Source organism: Podospora anserina, chromosome 5, assembly GCF_000226545.1.
Source record: "Podospora anserina S mat+ genomic DNA chromosome 5, supercontig 8".
NCBI classification, from domain to species: Eukaryota; Fungi; Ascomycota; class Sordariomycetes; order Sordariales; family Podosporaceae; genus Podospora; species Podospora anserina.
Window position 1 is genome coordinate 192,003 of NW_001914846.1, and position 18,113 is coordinate 210,115.

At 52.8% G+C, this 18,113-nt stretch overlaps 8 protein-coding genes across 8 annotated transcripts, besides 1 other annotated feature; 7 read left to right on the top strand and 1 right to left on the bottom strand.

Moving 5' to 3' along the window:
* Nucleotides 1–551: 551 nt before the first annotated feature.
* On the top strand, nucleotides 552–2,327 carry PODANS_5_6850 (uncharacterized protein; the record flags this gene model as incomplete). Its single annotated transcript, XM_001905158.1, has 1 exon — nucleotides 552–2,327. A coding segment is annotated over one exon (1,776 nt), but the record flags the coding sequence as incomplete, so codon positions are not given.
* A 154-nt stretch (nucleotides 2,328–2,481) lies between these two features.
* On the top strand, nucleotides 2,482–3,856 carry PODANS_5_6860 (uncharacterized protein; the record flags this gene model as incomplete). Its single annotated transcript, XM_001905159.1, has 2 exons — nucleotides 2,482–2,693; nucleotides 2,746–3,856. 2 exons carry the CDS (start codon nucleotides 2,482–2,484, stop codon nucleotides 3,854–3,856), a joined length of 1,323 nt encoding a protein of 440 aa, XP_001905194.1.
* Nucleotides 3,857–4,398: 542 nt separating this feature from the next.
* Nucleotides 4,399–6,753, top strand: PODANS_5_6870 (uncharacterized protein; the record flags this gene model as incomplete). Its single annotated transcript, XM_001905160.1, has 1 exon — nucleotides 4,399–6,753. One exon carries the CDS (start codon nucleotides 4,399–4,401, stop codon nucleotides 6,751–6,753), a length of 2,355 nt encoding a protein of 784 aa, XP_001905195.1.
* A 410-nt stretch (nucleotides 6,754–7,163) lies between these two features.
* Nucleotides 7,164–7,235, bottom strand: a tRNA (tRNA-Cys).
* A 1,687-nt stretch (nucleotides 7,236–8,922) lies between these two features.
* On the bottom strand, nucleotides 8,923–11,301 carry PODANS_5_6880 (uncharacterized protein; the record flags this gene model as incomplete). Its single annotated transcript, XM_001905161.1, has 1 exon — nucleotides 8,923–11,301. The coding sequence occupies one exon, from the start codon at nucleotides 11,299–11,301 to the stop codon at nucleotides 8,923–8,925; it is 2,379 nt and encodes a 792-aa protein (XP_001905196.1).
* Nucleotides 11,302–12,414: 1,113 nt separating this feature from the next.
* Nucleotides 12,415–14,625, top strand: PODANS_5_6890 (uncharacterized protein; the record flags this gene model as incomplete). The annotated part of the gene is made up of 1 exon (XM_001905162.1): nucleotides 12,415–14,625. The coding sequence occupies one exon, from the start codon at nucleotides 12,415–12,417 to the stop codon at nucleotides 14,623–14,625; it is 2,211 nt and encodes a 736-aa protein (XP_001905197.1).
* Nucleotides 14,626–14,873: 248 nt separating this feature from the next.
* PODANS_5_6900 (uncharacterized protein) lies at nucleotides 14,874–15,473 on the top strand (the record flags this gene model as incomplete). The annotated part of the gene is made up of 1 exon (XM_001905163.1): nucleotides 14,874–15,473. A coding segment is annotated over one exon (600 nt), but the record flags the coding sequence as incomplete, so codon positions are not given.
* Nucleotides 15,474–15,674: 201 nt separating this feature from the next.
* Nucleotides 15,675–16,484, top strand: PODANS_5_6910 (uncharacterized protein; the record flags this gene model as incomplete). Its single annotated transcript, XM_001905164.1, has 1 exon — nucleotides 15,675–16,484. The coding sequence occupies one exon, from the start codon at nucleotides 15,675–15,677 to the stop codon at nucleotides 16,482–16,484; it is 810 nt and encodes a 269-aa protein (XP_001905199.1).
* Nucleotides 16,485–17,136: 652 nt separating this feature from the next.
* On the top strand, nucleotides 17,137–17,967 carry PODANS_5_6920 (uncharacterized protein; the record flags this gene model as incomplete). Its single annotated transcript, XM_001905165.1, has 1 exon — nucleotides 17,137–17,967. One exon carries the CDS (start codon nucleotides 17,137–17,139, stop codon nucleotides 17,965–17,967), a length of 831 nt encoding a protein of 276 aa, XP_001905200.1.
* Between the last annotated feature and the right edge of the window lie 146 nt (nucleotides 17,968–18,113).

Genomic DNA, 18,113 nt, shown 5'->3' on the forward strand with positions numbered 1-18,113 from the left:
AACGGGGGCCCCACGGGTTCTCCTGATTTTTTCCCCAATTCTCACGGATTCACCTCGGTTGACTTATGTAGGGAGCATTGTATCGGAGAACTTGGCTCGATAAGATACCACATTTGACATAGAACATGCGTAGTGCTTCACACTCGGTCTCAAGATTCGATCCACTCCATGGGAGAGAGTAGGGGGTGAGAGGGGGGAAAGGGGGAGAGTGGGAGGGGTTGGTTGGGGTGGTGGGGGTGATTGTGCTTGTTTTCAGTTTTGGAGAGGCAAAGGGGTTTTGTAATGTGGGTCTGTATTGCCTTCTTATTGTCTTTGAGCTGTATTTATAAAGGAGAACTAGGATTTCATAACGTGTCTGGAGTCATAAAATAACCGAAACAAAAAGGACTTGGCCTCGCTGGCTGTGGTTGGCTGGCCTTTGGTGGCTGTGCTGATGCCAATGAACCGCCTCCAGCAACCCCACTCTGCGCAATATCCCGCCATGTTGAGCCTCCAAGTCACAATTCTACCCTACACTGTCGCGAAACCTATCGATTGTTTGCTGTCCTTGATCGACGCTGATTCTGGCCATGTGGCTCATTAATTGCCAAAACTATCAACTCGAGCAGAACGACATCGACGGGCCAAATGCGATTCCCTACTGCATCCTCTCACACACCTGGGGTGATGATGAAGTCACTTTTCAGGACATGCAGAACTCGTTCGACATTGCCGTTCACAAGAAGGGCTTTGAGAAAATAAAAGGAATGTGCGAGCTCACGCTTGAATACGGACACTCCCACGCTTGGGTTGATACATGCTGCATCGACAAGACCAGCAGCGCCGAGCTGACCGAGTCGATCAATTCCATGTTCCACTGGTACCAGAAAGCAGCACTATGCGCTGTTTACCTCGAGGATTTTGCGCTCACTGATGGCCAACTCACACCCACCAAAGCTGACCTTCAAGCATGCCGATGGTTTACCCGGGGCTGGACCTTGCAAGAGCTGGTCGCGCCGAGGGACATCATATTTCACGATTGCAACTGGACCCAGTGTGGTTCAAAGGTGCAACTTCTGAACATCCTCCATCGCATCACGAGCATCGACATTACTATTCTCCGATCTTCAGATAAGCTGAACCAAGTACCCGTCGCTCAGAAAATGTCGTGGGCAGCTAAACGAAACACGACACGAATAGAAGACATGGCATATTGTCTCCTGGGCATCTTCGGTATCCACATGCCGCTGATATACGGCGAAAGAGAAAAGGCCTTCCTCCGTCTCCAGGAACATATAGCTCAGAAGACAAACGACATGTCTTTATTTGCCTGGCAACATAGCAAAACTGAATTCGGACTCAGACACTCCGGTATATTGGCGAGACACCCCTCTTGGTTCGCGGGGGCTTCTGATATCAAACACTGGCTTGATCCCGTTATACCAACGCCGTCGTGGATTATCACCAACACTGGTCTTGAGTTCCATACAGCACTCGACTCCTCATACGGTGAAACTGGTCACCGGTTATACCTGCACTGTACAAGTGGCCCTGTCGACGACAAAGATGGAGATCCTCCCGTTTTCACAATCTGGCTGCGGAAGATCAAGTCATCCTACGTCAGATATCAGCCCTCTTGGCTGTCACTGACGCCTCAGTCACAGATGAGGTTCGGTAAACCGTCCCTGGTCCGCATTGCCACCTCTTTAACGCCGGCTGAGGTGATCGAAGCGAACTCACTCTATCTCTCTCATTCGGATCTCTTGTACCCGACTATAAAAATCCAATGGGAGTGCATCGAGGCGTATTCACATGGCTTCTCAGTCAGCCACAGTTATTATCCAGAGCACCTCTGGGACATCAGGCGCGAGTGCTTCTTAGTCTCATCAAGCCCTAGATTTGTTGGTGTAGTCGAGATCACGATGTCGGCACCCATAGGCGATTCAACCTGGGAGGCGACATGTTATGTCGTTTGTGGACTTCGGAGAGTAGATTCGCGGGCTGCCGAAGGCACTGACACACTTTGCCCCTGGGCGATTGTACTCCAACATCGTAAAGAGGATGATACTATAGAAGGTCTGGATTCGGGCTACACGCGAGGCGACCTTGTCAACCCTTACAGATTGTCTACACTTGGCATCACGTTTCGGTCCTGGTTAGCTGGAAATGATCCTCCAAGCCTGGCAATGGACCAAGTTCGGTATGGCAATAAGGGACATTTGACTATATCTGCCTCGGTTCTTGCAGGGAATCACCACCGTCAATTAGGAGACACCATAGTCATCACCGTCACACCAGTCTTGTCGTCTCTCGGCTGGCCTCACATGCGATCTCGGGCCGAACACTAACAGTCTTGGCCGGGTTCAATCGGCAAGTGGGCCGGAAATGCCCCTATCATGAGCCGATCAAAGAGGGGTATCTCCCAACAAAGCGGAATGTCCTCCGTGGTGACCTTTTGATCAAAGCAAACATCATTTGACCGTCAGATTATACCAAGCCATCATGAGTTCGGTATCGCATGAATCGGCCAAGGCAGCGCTGGAAGCCGCTGAGGCGAGGTTCATCGCCAACAACCCCCTTTCCAAGAAGCAGCACGAGCTCGCCATCGGTGCCCTCCCAGGTGGAAACACACGAACCCTACTGCACACATCCCCATTCCCCCTGACAATGAAGCAGGGTAAGGGCGCTCATGTCTGGGATGAGGATGGCCACAAGTAAGCCCCCTAGCCTAAATTCTTTCTTGTCGCTTTGCTAACACTGCGACAGATACCTCGACCTCGTCGGTGAACTGACGGCAGGTCTCTACGGACACACCAACCCCATCATCCGCGAAACTATGCTCTCCACCTTTGACAACGTCGGTCTTTCACTTGGCTCAACCACCGTCCAGGAACACAAACACGCTTCCCTCCTTTGCTCACGCTTCAAACTGAAGCGCGTCCGCATGGCCAACACGGGCACAGAAGCTAATATGCACGCTCTCGCTGGCGCGCGGCACTACACCTCGCGAAGAAAAGTCATTGTCTTCTCTGGCGGCTACCACGGCGCGGTATTTAGCTTCCCCAACGGCAAAGCAGCACCCAACACCGTGGATAAGGACGACTTTGTGGTTGTTGCCCGGTATAATGACATCGGCCTCGCAGTAGACACCATCAGATCCACACCCGATCTCGCCGCTGTGCTGGTGGAACCCATGCAAGGCGCGGGTGGATGTATCCCCGGCAGCAAGGAATTTCTCCATGCCATCCAGGACGCCGCACACGAGGTCGGAGCGTTGTTTATCCTCGATGAGGTGATGACTTCCCGCCTTGCGCCTCACGGCTTGGGATTTGAGCTAGGACTGAAGCCTGATTTGGTTACAATGGGCAAATATCTTGGGGGTGGGCTGGCTTTTGGCGCGTTTGGTGGGAGAGAGGAGGTCATGGCTGTGTATGACCCCCGAGTGGAAGGGTCGCTGGCGCACTCGGGGACGTTTAACAACAACACTCTAGTCACGAGCGTTGGGTATGAGGCTTTGAAGAGAGTTTTCACCGAGGAGGCTTGTGTGGAATTGAATGAGCGGGGGGATGGGCTCAGGGAGAGGTTGAAGCAGGTTACAAAGGGGACCAAGATCATGTTTAGCGGAAGGGGGTCGTTGATTGGGGTTCACTTTGTGGATGAAGCTGTCGAGGTGTTTACATGTGGGGAAGACATTCAAGGGAAGGAAAGGAGGGATTTGAGGGACTTGTTTTGGTTCGAGATGTTGGAGGCAGGGTATTGGACAACGAGAAGGGGGTTTGTTGCACTGATTTTGGAGACAGAGGAAAAGGAGCTGGAAGGTTTTGTGGAAGCTGTTGGAAAGTTTGCGGAGAGGCATCGGGATATTATGGCCTTGTAGGTTGCCAACTTTTGGTCAGCAGGAAGGGACTCGAATTTGTGATCTACGTCACTGGGCTGTTCGACTTGTCAAAGAGGTCAGGAGGTCAAGTCATGAAAGGGAAATACAATCGCATTGTCTTTTGTTCGACCAGTCAGGTGTTGGGCCTCGAAGAACTACTTTTAGGATCAGGGCCGCCAGCCCGGGTCCTCAACAAAGAAGCATGTCACAAAAATAGATTGCTCAAACATTTCAACACGAACAACCCACCGTGTGGATAAAGAGGAACCATGGCATTGTATTCACGCCACTTCACTAACGGCCGCTATAAGTGACAGGGCCATCCTCCACGTGCCGGCCTGAGACTCTTGTTTCCCGTCAAATCGATTTTCTATCTTCATCATTTTTGGGAAACCGGCTCAGGTAAGACGAGTCTCTCCCCACACACCACCTACTGACAACAAAACAACTAAACAGATAATACAGGGCTATTGACTGGCTCCTTTTCACAACTCCCCAACCGACAGCCAAACGATTAAAACTCGGAACGGAAACCGTTCAAGATGCCTCTAGAAGACGACGAGGAAGCTCAGAGTAAAGAGGTTAGCCCCCTATCACCGCCCCCTGATCATAACTGGGACAGGAGATTCGACGTTGAGCGGTTGAACTCAGGCAAAGGCGCGACGCCCGAGGGTTCTAACAAGCCCAGTGCGATCTGTCAACGATGTGTGTGGATGAAAGCACAGGGTGTTTGGGAAAAGGCGGAAGAGGATAAACTACAAAAAATGATCAACAACTTTCTCGCCGAGATCAAAAAACGTTACACTTGCCCATGCCCTGGCTGTAGCAAGTACAAGCAACACGAACGCGTTAATGAGAGGGCGAAAGCAGATGCTAAAAGGCAATGGACAACCATCCCTTCTGTCTATGTGTCAGAAGACCTCGGCAGGCGATATGGATGCAGAGATTGCAGCCTCAACGAAATCCTTCTGAATAACCGCAGGAGGGACAGGCTGATGGCTGACGCGCAACTGAGCTACCTCAAGAGGCCGAGTACGATAGTTACGGATTGCAACACCAGGCCTGTCGATGCTGATGCTCCAGCCCAGCCCCCTGACCCTCCTGTTCCAGCAACCTCAAAGCCCTTTATCGACGGATTTCTTGAGGATCTCATTGCGGAGGTCACAGGAAGGAAGGGTGAAAAGAAAGTCTATTCTATTTTGGTCGGGGGTCGTGGCGAGCGACGCCCACGGAATGGGGTTCCAGTTTCCAGCGAAGTGTGCGCCAGAAACCAGGAGCATATCCTCGAGTTCATAAGCCAATTCCCGGGGGTCCATAAGGCTATCAAAGCCAGGCCTGCCGTGTTTCGACCAGTTCTCAAGAACTGGCTCCTATCAACACCTACCCAGAGTCGACTACACTACCCAAGAGAGCTCTATAAGCTGTGCCCTGACCAACCGCTATATGCTTTTCAAGATTGGGAAGAAACGAATCGGGAGGCACTGGAGGGGGAAAAGGCACGAGTAAATGTAGAATCGGGATTCTCTGTTGGTCCTGAGGTTCTAGCGCCGACATCTGACGAAGTCTCAAAGTCTGCCATAACCTCGAAACCCGTCAAAGCTTCCACCCTCGTTGAGTCCCTGAAAAGCCTTTTGATGCCACGGATCGTACCACCACCTCGCAGAACACCAACATCCGTCAGACCCCCATCACCTGTATTATCCCCTGAACCCGTCGCATCCTTGAAAAGCATCATACCCGGGCCCGTCGTAACCGTGACACCCATCATAGCACCTACACCGGTGATTGCTCTTGAACCCGTCACCTCCGCGCCGGATAATATACCGCTAACCGTCACAACCTCATCGTCTTCCGTAACAGCGACACCCATCATGAACTCTACAACAGTAGTAACCTCTACAGCCGTAATAGCTCCTGAGCCCACCGTAACCGCGACATCCGTCAACACCCCCATACCTGTAACAACTCCCCAACCAGTCACGCCCTTGGCAGACATCATACCGCCACCCGTCACAACCCCATCACCCTTTGTAATCGCGACCCCGATAGCACCCCCAAACCCTTTCCCAACCACTGCACCCGAGTCTCGCTCACCCTTGGGTGCCTTCCCAACCCGAAGACCAGACCCCTTCATCCCAAGCCGCTCCAAACCAGCTCCTCCTCCTCCCGTCGCCGAACACACCTTCACCGCCCCCGTCATAACCAGTCCCCCTTCTTTAGCCCCAACAATCCCAAACCTCCCCGTCACAATCACCCCCTTCCCCAATCCTCCCATCACCACCCCCTCCCGCCAGCCCCCCACCCCCAGCCCCTTCACCTCCCTCCAACGCCTCACCCTCCTCGACTACCTCACCTACCAAGCCCAATCCAACTTTTCCCTCTCCTCCGCCCTCCACACCTCCCTCACCAACCCGGACGTGATGGCCCCCTCCCAACACATAGTCTTCATCTACTACACACTCCACTACCTCTCCTACTCCCTCGACCAAGTCCGGCAAACCACTTCCATCGCCGAGTCCACCCTCGCCCCCTTCGAAAACCGCCGTTACGCCAGCGAAAAAGTCCACATCCTGTTTAACCGGTTAGAGGCGCTCATCAGGCCGTATGCGCAGTGGGCTGTGCTGACTATTGTTAGGGCTGCCGCGATGGGGAGCAAGTTTGTTTACAGCAGCGAAGATGAAGCTAGGGCGAGGGAAGCGTGGGGGATATACCAGGTTTGGATTTGTGGGGTGGGGGAGGCGGAGCGGGAGTTGAGGGAGGTGTTTTTTGAGAGGGGGGAGAAGCCGGAGACGGCTATTCCGAATGAGTGGGTGAGGTTTCAGGGGGAGCTTTGGAGGTTTGGGGTTTGGTTGGAGGAGGGGGTGGGTGGCCGGTTGTTGGTGCCTTTTCCTTGGTGATGATCGTGATTGTAATTTATGGCCTGTGATCACGGCCGGACCGGATCAGGGCATGGAGGGAGATAGAGAAGAAGGATGGATAGACGGATAGTAATTCATAATGGATGACAGAAGTATATTACCCTAAAAATTACCCTTTGATGTAACGTGATGTGAATGTTCCTCGAGGAGAACCAGCAGCACAAAACTGGCCAGTATAGCGTTACGAATGCAAATATTTAGCAAGACAGAGTGCTCTAGGAGAAGTCCGATGGTAACTGACCTTAACAGAACATTGATATAACCGTATGAGTTACTGTACCTAAAAAAAACACACCTGGATTGAATTAACACTTACATGGCCAGTCTCAACTCCTGCTAAAGATCCCCATCATGGAGTAGGGGTGAGAAAGAAACAAAAGCAAAAGGAAAGGACTAGACGCGATTTGAACGCGTGACCTACCGGACTGCAGCCGGTTGCTCTACCCCTGAGCTACTGGTCCTGGGCTGATTGTTGGAAGAAGTGGTGGAGATCTGACTCATGTGAGGAGGAGGAGGGTGGAGTCTGTGGAGTTGGCTCGGAGGCTGTGGTTCCGGCTTGGGCTTATGTGGCGCTGATGGGGCTGAATAGACTTCTCACCAATGTGGAAAGCATAATAATGCGGACAAAGCTATCAAAAGAATAGTGAGCTTCAACCTCAAGCCAGTTTCGGAAAGATTATGGTGCGAATGATCTTGCTGTTGAAGGTTGGGGATGTTGTTGTAGGTACCGAACTTGAGTCACGGACAACATCTTAATAATCTTGACTTTCTCTACCCTGATGCAATCATAGCCAGTGAGATCCCACAGTCTGAATCTACGTTGAAAAATGACGTTACAATGACCAGGTAGCTGTGTGACAAAGAAATCTAATTTCAAGACAAAGCGCTACCTTTGTCTAGTAATCAGTCTCTTTGTTTAAGGTTTCAAATTGCGCATCTTCAGTGTAGACACCTAGGTGAGCGTCCGAATTAGCATCTGCAACAATTATAGCGTTTGGGGTGCAATGGTGCGCACTCTCACATGATGACCCTGAACCCCTGAACCTCTGAGGTTCAGACTACCCTGACCCTTGCAACATTCTACAGAGTAGGAGGTACAAATCGCACTCGCATCTCAGGCTTCATAAAGAATCCCAAGTGCTTTAGCTTGTTCTCCAAATCAATGCGGCAAGGATTTGTCCTGACAACCTGAAACATCAAATGTCCAAGGTGTCTTTGCCACAAACAATCTCCCCTGCATCCAAGCCAATTCTCTCTCCAAGCAGACTCGTGACCAAGATTGAATGCATTAAGACCATCACGTTCATCCCACTTATAGACAGGATCGTAGAGTAGATGATCAGCCAGCAGCCATCGTTGAGGTCTGAAGCGAAGAGCATCGTGGAAGTACCGCGGGCTTCTTGCCATGGCGAAGATAGAGGTTTAGACTGTTGTCTGTAGTGATGAGTGTTGGAAACGTGGAACAAATGAACTGATCGGATAGGCATAGTCATTTTGGAATGTAGTGGCCAACAACTACTCCCCCCGGACTATACCTCGGAAGGCCAGTGTTTGTTACTCGGGAACACTCGAAGCCATTCCCACGGACAAGCATGAAGGTAACTGTCACACGGCAAATGCCAACCACCAACCACCATGACCAACTATAGCGCCCAATCTCACCTTAAGGAGGGGAAGCTGCACGTTGTGAGCCTCTCGTCAAGAGTGAGGCAGACAATCAGAGGCAAGGCGATTATCAAAGGAAGCCCACTGGCCCAGAAGGATATTGGAGGACTTGGCGATGGCCTGAGGCCAACAAAGGCACGGGCCACGCGAGGGAAGATAAAATACGCGTTCAGGATCATCAAGACTGTATTTCCTTCTTCACTTTCAGTATCACAGACTTCGAGGCCATTGAAGATTATTAGCCTGAATTGAACCATGAGTTCCAAGCCCTGATATCCCAGCCCTTGTCACAGTAACACAGCTTCTTGATGGTCGCATTGAGCGCTTTGCCACCAACCTGCATTTTGCACGTGGCAGTATAAGGTACCTAACTATTAACCATGCCTAAAATGTCCATATTCATTCCCATCGTCAAACTATAAGGACTTTCATTGCATGTTCCCCAACCCTTACCCACGACGTCTCGGCCAAAGTCTCCAGCTCTCACTGCACATCCTCCTTATCACCGCCCTCAAACCGCCAAGTAACCCTCCCAACCTCCACCCCCTCCCACTCCTGCACAATCTCATACTCCCACTGCCCCTCCCCCTTCACCCCCTCCCCCGGCACCTTCACAACAAGCTCACACCGACTAACACTCCCAACAGGCAAAATCCCCTCCCCAATCTCCCCCCGTCCAAAAGGATGAAGCGGCAGCACCACCACCCCCTTCTCCTCAACTTCCAAAGGCGTAACAACCCCCAACCGCCTCGCCAAATCCCCCGGAACCTCCAGCTTAACTTCGCTCCCCACCGGCAACGATCCCACTCCCCTTACGGCGAAGCGTCTCGGTGCATCAAACGCCCCTGCGATTCCAACAGGTAATCTACTAACCCCAGCACCACCAGGCGGGGGGTTAACCACATTGAAACTCTTCCAAGCCACATTATTATTCCTGCTCACAAACTCCACGAACGCGGGGAAAGTACCAGGTAGGACAGGCGCAGGGTCCTTGTCTGTTGTTGCGACTGCCACAAAGGAGTACCCGCCCGGTCCGACGTTGGGGACTTTACTCGCTGGCCAGGCAAGTCTCGGGGACACAGTCAACACTCGACCAGTGGGGACAGCAGAAGGGAGGGTGACTGTCCCGATTAGAGTCCACAGGTTGGGGTTGATGAGGGTTGCTGCCGGGGCGTGGTATACAGTCACCTTTGCATTCTGCGCTGCTGATCCGCCGCGGTTGAGCAACCGGATGTAGATGCTGTGGTCACGCCCCGCGAGGATGGGTTGGGAAAGGGAGGTGTTGTTTTCGTTGCCTGAGCCGGACCCAAAAAGGGCTTGGGGGTTGGGAACGGGGGTTTGACGGATGATGATGTCGGGGGAGTTGGAGACTGTGCCTGAGGAGGGGACCCGGCCGTTGTCGGCGGGGTAGTCTCTTATGTAGAGGTCGGGGGCGAGGTTGATGAAGCGGCCGTCGATGATGGCGCGGAGGTTGGGCATGACGCCGATGCGGTCGGTGGAGGGGGTGCTGCTTGGTGTTCCGTTTGTGGTGAGGATTTGGCGGAGCTGCAAGGGGGAGAATTTGTATCCCAGGGTGGCGTTGGCTATGCCTTGGACTGCTGCTGCTGCGCCGACGATGATGGGAGAGGCACCGGAAGTGCCGCTGAAGTAGTCGGTGTAGGAGTTGTCGGCTCCAGAGTTGTCGTCGGTGAAGGTGGTGTCAATGTTTTCACCCCAGGCATAGACGTCGACCCGGGAGCCGTGGTTGGAGTACCACAGGCGGTAGTGTGGTGCGGCAGAGCTGGAGGCGCCCACCATGGTGGCACCGGACTCTTTGTAGTCTGGGCTGGAGCGGTTGAAGATGTACTTGCCCGAGAGGTTGACATAGGCATCAAGGTCATACCCACCGTTGCAGGCTGCTTCAATGACAGTGATGCCCAGAGCAGAAGCCAGACGGATGGCATCAAAGTTGGCGTCGGCAACGGAGACAGGCCAATAATACTGCCCTCCCACAGGGTCATTTTCCTGAGCTTCAAGGAGAAGAATATCTCCAAAGGCCATGTTGCTCACGGCATCCAGTATGGCGGCCGCGGTGTTGTAGCCTGTCGACCGATGCTGGGAAATAACCCGTCCCTTCGCCTTGGGGACAATGCCAACTCCTCCTATGGCGTTGTCCACCTGAAGCATCTCACCCAACACGGCAGTTCCATGGGAGTAATAGGCGACATTGTACCCCGAGATCAATGTGATACCAGCCGCCTGAAGATCCTCGTGGTCAAGCTTCCATCCCTGTTCCATGTCGACAATGTTGACCCCCAAGCCATCCCCACCAGGAAAGCCCCAGGCATATCGGGCGTTGATGCCAGCCGGTGCCGCATCGAGGTACCCCTGATTTACACTTCGGGGGTCATCGCTAGGATTGACGGCAGGTGGAGGACCGGCTTGAAGTGCGTGGACGCTCTCGACCTCTTCGAGGCGATGAAGCTTGTGGATGAGCTCAAGAGTATCCTTGGGAAGAGAGTAATCTCCGCCATCGGCAGGTGTTTGAGCGGTCGTCGCAGTCTCTGTTTCGAGTCTGGAAAGACGTGACTGACCCTCCAAAGCAACCTCATACCAGACGTCAAAGTTGGGAAGGTCGGCAGTGGGATCAGATGCGGCGGCAGCGGCAATACGACTGAAGAGATGAGCAGGGCGATTTTCTTCAGGGATAAGGGGATTGACATTGGGAACAAAGCCACTCCGACCATTCTCGGCCCTGTTGATCAGTTCAGCAATGAAGGTGGGATCTTCCTGTTGCTTCTTGTGGCCAGCAGGGGTCAGCTTCAGGGCGATTTTGGGAGGCCCAGCGGGGGGTGCTTCAACAATGGGCTGTTGGGAAGCCATCTTGAGTGCTTCCAATAGATTGGGATAAACCTTCGTTCAAGGCTTCAATTCACAGTCTGTGTTGCTTGTGTTGAGGGTTTGCGAGAGGGTCGTGAACTGGTGGCAAAAGCTAGGACAGCATGCTGGAGTCTCCCGGGGTTCTTATAGACCATCTCATCACCGAAGACGTACATATCCTCCTCGTATGATTCGTATTCACAACCATGAGATAAAGAGTCTGATGACACAATGTCCGAATGAGCTTGATCATTTGGTACCCAGACCGAACTTGATGCTGTCCTCAGCCTCCGCCACTATTGATCAGCTTGGCGTTGAGACACAAATCATGGCAAGAGCCACCGCACGTAAATGGCTGCATTGGGAAAGAATCCGAGTACAGCTCTGTGCGACAGACACCTGTCCTATAACAGAGAACACCACTACACCTTCGGTTGCTAGTCACGCCATTTTTGCACGTTGTCATAGATGAGCGTGACGATTGCGGGGTTGAAGCCCAGGCATCCAGCCAGATTCTGCTTGCTCTCTGGTGATACTTGATCAGTGCAAGAGGTAGGTGATGTTTATCCCTTTATTAAACGGACATGGAGTTACGGTGGATGGCCAACACCAGAATTGAAGAAGTAGTTCTGTTAACGCATCCAACATCAAATAAACATCAGCCATATGAATTATGGCGTGAACAACAGCTTCCTCATTAACCTAGTCTCACCTACCTGTAATATCATATCCGTTATCCAGTCTCCCAGTGAAACTAGCTCTCAACAAAAGACAAGAGCAAGGTTTGCACATCAGTGCAATTCGTAAGCTAGACCGGTGGCAGTGTCCGAAGGATTGCAGCGTATTCCCGGTGCCTGGCGTGCTGGCTAGGCTCAGCTACCAAGATAGGTTTACGCCGTCGATGTCGGCCCGCAAAGCTCTGGCTGTGATTGGTTAAATCGGAGGCTTGTGCGGCGATCAAACCCACGATGGTGGCACAGCACAGCTTTAGCCGCCAAGGTGTTCAAGCGCAAATGTATCGTCAAGAGTATGAAAACACGATTGTCTTCTTGTTGTTGTTGTCGAGAGGTCCAGCTTTAAGCTCCTCGTTCAAACGAGACCTTTTGAAGAGGCAGTATGTCAAGCCAAAAGGTTTCGCGATATCAACACCTCGATGGCGAGGATGATCTAGACATTTCCCCCTCACCACCACCCAGGCTGCCACCAAGACCAGCACCAGAACTTCCACCAAGACCAGCACCCAAACTGCCACCTAGACCTAGACCACCACCCAAGCTTCCATCCAGATTGGGCAGAAAGCGAGATAGCAAGCAGCCGGAATGGATCCAAATACTCGAAGACGACCTGCTAGACGCCGAAGACAAGGAAAAGAATGAGGAACCCCGGAAACGAATCTTCCACACTGATACCGAACGATCAGTGGGCCAGTTCATGGTCTTCCAGTTCCCAGCAATGGCCATTACAATAGCCCTCTTCGTCTTGCATGGATATCGGATGGAGTGGCCGGACATAAACTCGAACATCTCGTCTGCGCTGCTGGTGGGAGCAAAGATCCACGAGACTCTCATCGTGGCCTCACTCTTCCAGATTCTGTATTCAAATATTCGGCGGAAACTTGTCTGCTCAGAGGGCATCCCCTTTGGGTTCCTGACCGCACCCTTTCAGCTCAGCTCGCCGTTTTATCTCTTCAGCTCTTCATTCTTGGCACCTTTGACGCAATTTCACAACCTCACTTTATCGTCAGTCTGGATGGCGCTTATCATGGTAGCCAGCTTCTCCATAGCCACTCTGGCTGGTGCGAGCTCTGGTATCGTGATGCTCCCCAAACTTGGCTGGTGGAACATGTCTCCGGATCGCTCCGTCGACCCATACGCGATAGGGCCCCTGTCAAGCATCTACCCCAAGACGATGGACAGGAAAAGCGTCCCAGAATACTGCCCTGCAGCTAATGATACGACCTCCTCGGATTGTGCGCACGCGGGATATGATAACCCCAACAGCATCGACTGGTCCTGGCTGTCGAACATCGCCCGTGGTACTCATGGTCTGCCCACAAACCTGACATCAGGAGGCAAATCGATTGCATGGTGGAAGAGCTCCATGTCACTGCAGACAGTGGTTGGTGCAACCACTCCCATGAAACTGGCCGCCTCGCAGGTTGCGAAGGGATATTCCATGGACCGATCAGACTTTGTGCAGACACGCAGAACCGCCAAACTGACCAGCAGCACCGGAGACTCGATACCACTCGAACAACCCCGGATCGCCATCCAGTGCACCGACCCCAGCCGCCCAAGAAAGGATCCCCTAAAGAGCGAAACAATGGCAGACGCACCATTCAACTTCCTCCTTGACCCAGGACTCTATTACCGCTCCGACCCAACCTTTTTCATCCCTCACGAGCTCCTCGACGAGGCTTACAACTCCAAAAGCCACTTTGGCTTCATTGACCTCGGCCGTCACGCCCCCGTCCAGGCATCAGCCACCTTTTGGACAAGATACAACACCACCGGCACCTCTCTCGCCCTCTGCTTCATCGACGCCCGCTGGGTGGGCTCCTCCGTCTGGTCCTATTCCAACAGCGACCTCCCGTTATTCTCCCACACCATGACAAACGCCACCTTGAACGCGTCAAAAGATCTGGGTGACATCATCACTTTGACGGTCCCCTGGCTGAACAGCCTGAATAACTCGCTGGATATGTCATCTGATCCGTTCAACTACAAGACACCAAACGGGTCACGTTTTGCCTATGACCGTATCTACGACTATGCGGTCGAGGGCGGGGGCGATCAACTGTATCAAGTGCTTTCAAGGTCGTTGGCGGTGTATCTTGTTGATGCTCTTGCTGAGTTGACGTGGTCGAGGATGCGGCTGGATAACGGTGAGGAGGACCGGAATGATGGGGCGACATTGGATTATGCGTTGGTGGGGGCGGATCAAGACAGGCTTGTGTATGAGTATAACTTTGAGGGGTTGTCTGTCAAGCTCGCTTTTGGGGTTTTATTGTTGCACGTCTTGTTGGTGGTGGTTCATTTTGTGGGGACGGTGTGTGTGTATCGCAAGTTTGGGAGCAGCGCGTGGGAGCAGCTAGGCGAGTTGATGACGTTGGCGATGAACAGTCGGGGGACGGAGCTTCTCAAGAATACCAGCGTGGGGGTGCACAAATGGGAGGTGTGGAGGCTGATGGCAAGGGTTACTGAGGATGAGGGTCAGGAGCGCAAGGTGGAACTGAGGTTGAGCAGTAACCAAAGTGTTGGTGACGAAGAGGGTTCGGTGAAGGAGGTTTCTGGGAAGAGGCCGACAGCATTTCGAAAGTATGGGTAGGTGATTAAACAGCGTGAGAAGCAGTAAATAAACAGGGGGATATACCTTAAGAATATATAAAATGGCATTTGTTTACAGCGCATTAAGCGTTGAATGACGGAAAATTCGACTGCTAGATCTCGAACCATCACCCGATCGAATTGACCCTCTGAAGCTGCAAATCCACACCACGTCATTCGGCTCAATGAACATCGTTTGACGTCCGCCAAAACTTGTTTACCGCCCTGCTTTACATCTGGCTCCCTGGCAGGCCCAAGAGGTTATGGATCGATGCGATTTGCATCAACCAAGATGATATCCAAGAGAGGGAGTCCCAGGTCGACATCATGAGACACATCTATCGGTCAGCCACAGATGTCATAGCATGGATCGGGGAGGACAATAGTCCCCGAGATGAGCGAGGAGTGGCCTTTTTGCAACAATTGAGGGTCCGGACCGTATGCACAGGTGATTGGCCTCGGGGCTTGGTGAAAGCCACGGCCAAGCTTGAGCCGGAAACCTTTCTGTGGCTACTCTCCACGGCCCCTTCTGGTGTTTTCACCAGCCCCTGGTTTGACCTTCTCTCGATCTTTGAGCGGCCTTGGTTTTCTCGTATTTGGACTGTCCAGGAAGTCGTGATGGGGCGGTCAGTGGGGGTATGGTGCGGCTGTCACGGAATAGAATGGATGGACATCTGCTATTGCGCCGTCTTTATTCTGCGCCATGCTACCCACGCGCTGAGAAATCTTGCTAAACTAGACACCCTGGACTCTCATGACTTACAGGGTCTTGGTCTTCGGATTTATCATTGGCAACGCCTGATCGCTGCCGCCAAGAAGATTCATGTCGTGGGCCTGTTTACATCATAACGCTTGCTAAACCACCGTCCAAAGTTGCTCATGGGTCAACGCTTGCAATCGCTCGAGAAGGCCGTGAAGAAGAATTACCCTGGGCGAGAATTCGAGACGTGGGGCGGAATAACCCGGCAAAAGCCCCGAGAGCAATCCAATGTTTGGGCCTGAAAAATGTGGACAGTGCCTCGCAACTGACGACGCTCTCCCTTTCGGATTATGACGACAGATGCAAGACGCCCAGATGCTGTGATTAAAAACAGGATGCCAAAATACCTCCCTCCGGAACAAGCATACACACCTACTCATTCACAACAGATACTAAGATCATCCAGCGACCGCCGGACCATGTACGAATTGTTCAGCTGCTTCCGCGGCTTTGGCGCCTCCGATCCTCGCGACAAGGTCTACGCATTACTAGGCTTGGCCCAAATCGAACACGTGCTTGATCCCCTGTCCGCGGCTCATTACGGTACAACTTTCACTGTTTTTGATGTCATATGGGACCTTCTTGACGTTGAACTGACTTGCAACAAGAGTCTCCGATTCCTCGATGATTGCTGCGGCATCGAAAAGCCCGAGGGCTTCCCGTCATGGATGCCGCTCTGGGATCATCGCGGATCTCCACCTCCGACTATTGGCCAGAACCCAAGGGAGCCATTGGACTACTTTGAAGAGGAGCCACACGTTGTCTTCAGAGCAGGTGGTGAAACCCATGCAGTTACCAGGATGATCAAGGATACCAAACAGCTCGCTATCCAAGGTTTGATATGTGGTATTATTACAGGCACTGGGGAGATGCTCGATGCCAACGCGCCTGATCGGGTCAACCCGGCTGCACATCGATTAGCGTCACGGAGAAAGTGGGCAGAAATGATAGGGGTAGATGCCCTTGAGGAGTTCACACAGACACTGATCGAACTCCAGATAGCTGGGCAGATTGCCGGGGAACAAGCAGCAGCTCTGTTCGCACATTTTTTTTGGGGAGCAGATCCAGGAGAAAGAATTCCTGCACAGTCACTTCTTTGAAACGATTATGGTGTCTGTATCCAGCCAAGGTTTTAACTACCTTGTTGACCGACCTGTCGGGACCGATCAAGTTGAACCTGAAGCTTCTCTCCCAAATATCTGCCAGCGCTGGAATTACCCTCTAAACAAGAACGTCAATGAAAGGATTGCTGCGGTTTCCCACGGCCGAAGATTTTTCACTTGCCGGACACAGTGGTATACAGAGGGAGAAGATTGCATGGAATTCGGCTTGTGTCCAGGCAATGCAGAGCCAGGCGATACAGTCGCCATGTTTCTTGGATCAGGAGTGCTGCATGTGATCAGACCTGCGGGTCTTGATGGGGATGGGAATCCATCCACCATGGGGCCTCGTGGGAGAGGCATATGTTCACTCGTGGATGAGCGGCCAGCTCCTTGAAAGGATCCGTGACCCTGAAAATCCTGGGATATTGAAGACTAAGGAGATACGACTTCGGTAGCATGGCGGGCTGTTACACAACTGCCACCGCTAACCTCCTATGGCCTAGAGCGCTAGCGCTAGAACTCAGCCCCGAAGGCTGACAGCCCTCAAAACCCGACTTGCATTTTCACTTCAACCACACACACTCTCTCTCATTAATAACCGAACCATCACACCCAACAACTACCTGGAACCTTGATCCGCACCCCAAAAATGTCACCCATCCCCTCCCTCCCCCAAGAAGCCATCACCACCCTCCTCAACTTCGCCCTCCAAGACCGCATCACCGGCTCCCTCATCGGCTCAGCCCTAGGCGATACAATAGGCCTCTACACCGAGTTCCTCTCCTCGACCCAAGCAGCAACATCTTACCCCTCCCGCACCTTCACCCTCCACCCCGGCCCCACCCCCTTCCACCTCGACCGCCACCGCGCCCCTTTCACCCCAGGCCACTGGACAGACGACACCGACCACTCCCTCCTCCTCCTCTTCTCTTTTTTACATCAGTCCACACCATCAAGCCACGTCTTCCCTACGCAGAGTGATTTCGCCTCCCGCTTGAGAATATGGGCTTCTCAGGGGTTCAAGCCGTTGGGGACGATGCCGCTCGGATTGGGGAGGTTGCTTGGGACTGTGTTGGCGAGTAAGGGGTTTGCGGAAGAGCCGGAAGGAATCGCGAGGGGGTACTGGAGGGGGACCAACAGATTTGCTGCGCCGAATGGGAGTTTGATGAGGACGCATGTGTTGGGGTTGGTGACGGTTTGGGAGGAGGAAACCAAGTGTTTTGAGTTGGGGGCGGAGATTTCGAGGTCCACGCATGTTGATCCTAGGTGTGTGGTTGCTTGCGTTGTGGGGAGTGGGTTGGTCAGGGAGTTGATAAGGGGCGAGGTGACGAGGGGAGAGGATATTGACGGGGTGATTGAGAGGGGGAGGAGGTGGTATGAGAGTGTAGTAGGGGATTGCATCACTTCCTTCACGAGGGACATGTTAGACCCACCCGTTGAATGTGCCAGAGGTTGCTCCTGCTGTCGCTCCATTGCTTAACTCCTTGTGTCCGCCACGCCCTTGAGTCCTGGAAGCTATTGACCTATAGGTCGGGTTGTCATTCCTTTACCGGCTGAGGCTTCATGCATTTACTTCTGGACATGCTCCATGGTTCGCTTGAGCGCCCTACATTATTATTCCAACTT